This window comes from Echinops telfairi, unplaced genomic scaffold, assembly GCF_000313985.2.
Source record: "Echinops telfairi isolate 266 unplaced genomic scaffold, ASM31398v2 ScPeMD7_29;HRSCAF=101, whole genome shotgun sequence".
NCBI classification, from domain to species: Eukaryota; Metazoa; Chordata; class Mammalia; order Afrosoricida; family Tenrecidae; genus Echinops; species Echinops telfairi.
Genome location: NW_022103926.1, coordinates 9,893,492 through 9,894,492, shown reverse-complemented (window position 1 = coordinate 9,894,492; position 1,001 = coordinate 9,893,492). Strand labels below are relative to the sequence as shown.

The 1,001-nt window shown below is 58.3% G+C and overlaps 1 protein-coding gene across 1 annotated transcript in view; it reads right to left on the bottom strand.

Moving 5' to 3' along the window:
- The window catches only part of LZTR1 (leucine zipper like transcription regulator 1), a 13,755-nt gene extending 12,817 nt beyond the window's left edge, over nt 1–938 (bottom strand). The window contains exons 1-2 of the mRNA XM_004716323.2: nt 694–938; nt 334–396 (exon numbers count right to left, since the gene is read on the bottom strand). Of these exons, the coding sequence (XP_004716380.1) occupies nt 334–396; nt 694–893 (263 nt within the window). The 5' untranslated portion in view covers nt 894–938. The remainder of the gene's footprint in view (nt 1–333; nt 397–693) is intronic.
- Between the last annotated feature and the right edge of the window lie 63 nt (nt 939–1,001).

Sequence of the window (1,001 nt, the reverse complement as noted above, 5' to 3'; positions counted from 1 at the left end):
AAAAAAAAAAAAAAAAGGACTCCCTGGGATTTCCCATCCTCTCACCTAGTACACCCTAAGTCCCAGAATTCCTATTGCTGGAATAAACGGTCAGCCTGCATCCCCCTAGTACCATGGAGTCCACTCTAACTCATAACGAACCCTGGAGCTAACAATCCTCACCACTGTTTCGAAAGAAAAATGGGGGGTGGAGGGGTCACACCCTTACGGGTGGGGAAACTGAGGCATAGGGTATCCAGCGAACACCTGGGAGGGCAGTCGTGTCCCTGCAGAGGTGGCCACCCCTGCTAAGGTTCTGTTCCTCCCGGTACCAGCACGATCAGACTCACTCACCCGTTGTCTCCTCCAAAAACATAGATGGCATCTTTATAAGCTACCACGGTGTGCTTGCTGCGCCTGGAGAGAAGGGAGTGGGGGCGGCCAGAAGAGAAGACTAAACCAAACAGCCACAAAAATGAGAGACCCAAGACACTAAGTTCTCCCAGTACCCCCTGACTCCGCCCACAAGAGCACCCGGAGCCTTGGTCTGAGCCCCTCAAATATCATTTCGCCCTAGGACCCCAGCCCAGGTCACCCTGCTCTGGGACCCCTGGACCCCTTACCCTCCTCTCCCCCTTGATCAGCTTCCACCCCAGGAACTAAGCCCCAGCCTCGCCCCTGAATCCCGCAATAGGACCCCGAACCCAAGCGTACCTAGCGCCCACGAACTCATCGCAGGGCGGGAGGCGGCGCCAACGATGCACAGTCTCGAAGGGCCCAAAATTAAGCGTCAGGTACTCAACGCTGTCCGAACAACTGTGATCAAAGTCTACGTTTGGGGCCACTTTGGACCGCACGCCGCCTACCAGGGCTCCGGCCCCAATCGGGCCCCCTGAGCCGCCTGGCCCGGCCATCTCTGCACAACCGCTGGGGTCTGGGACGCGCGGCCACCGCCCCAAGTTGCCCAAGACTACATTTCCCGGCGACCCTTGTGCCGGTGGCGCGACACTTCCGGGTTCGCC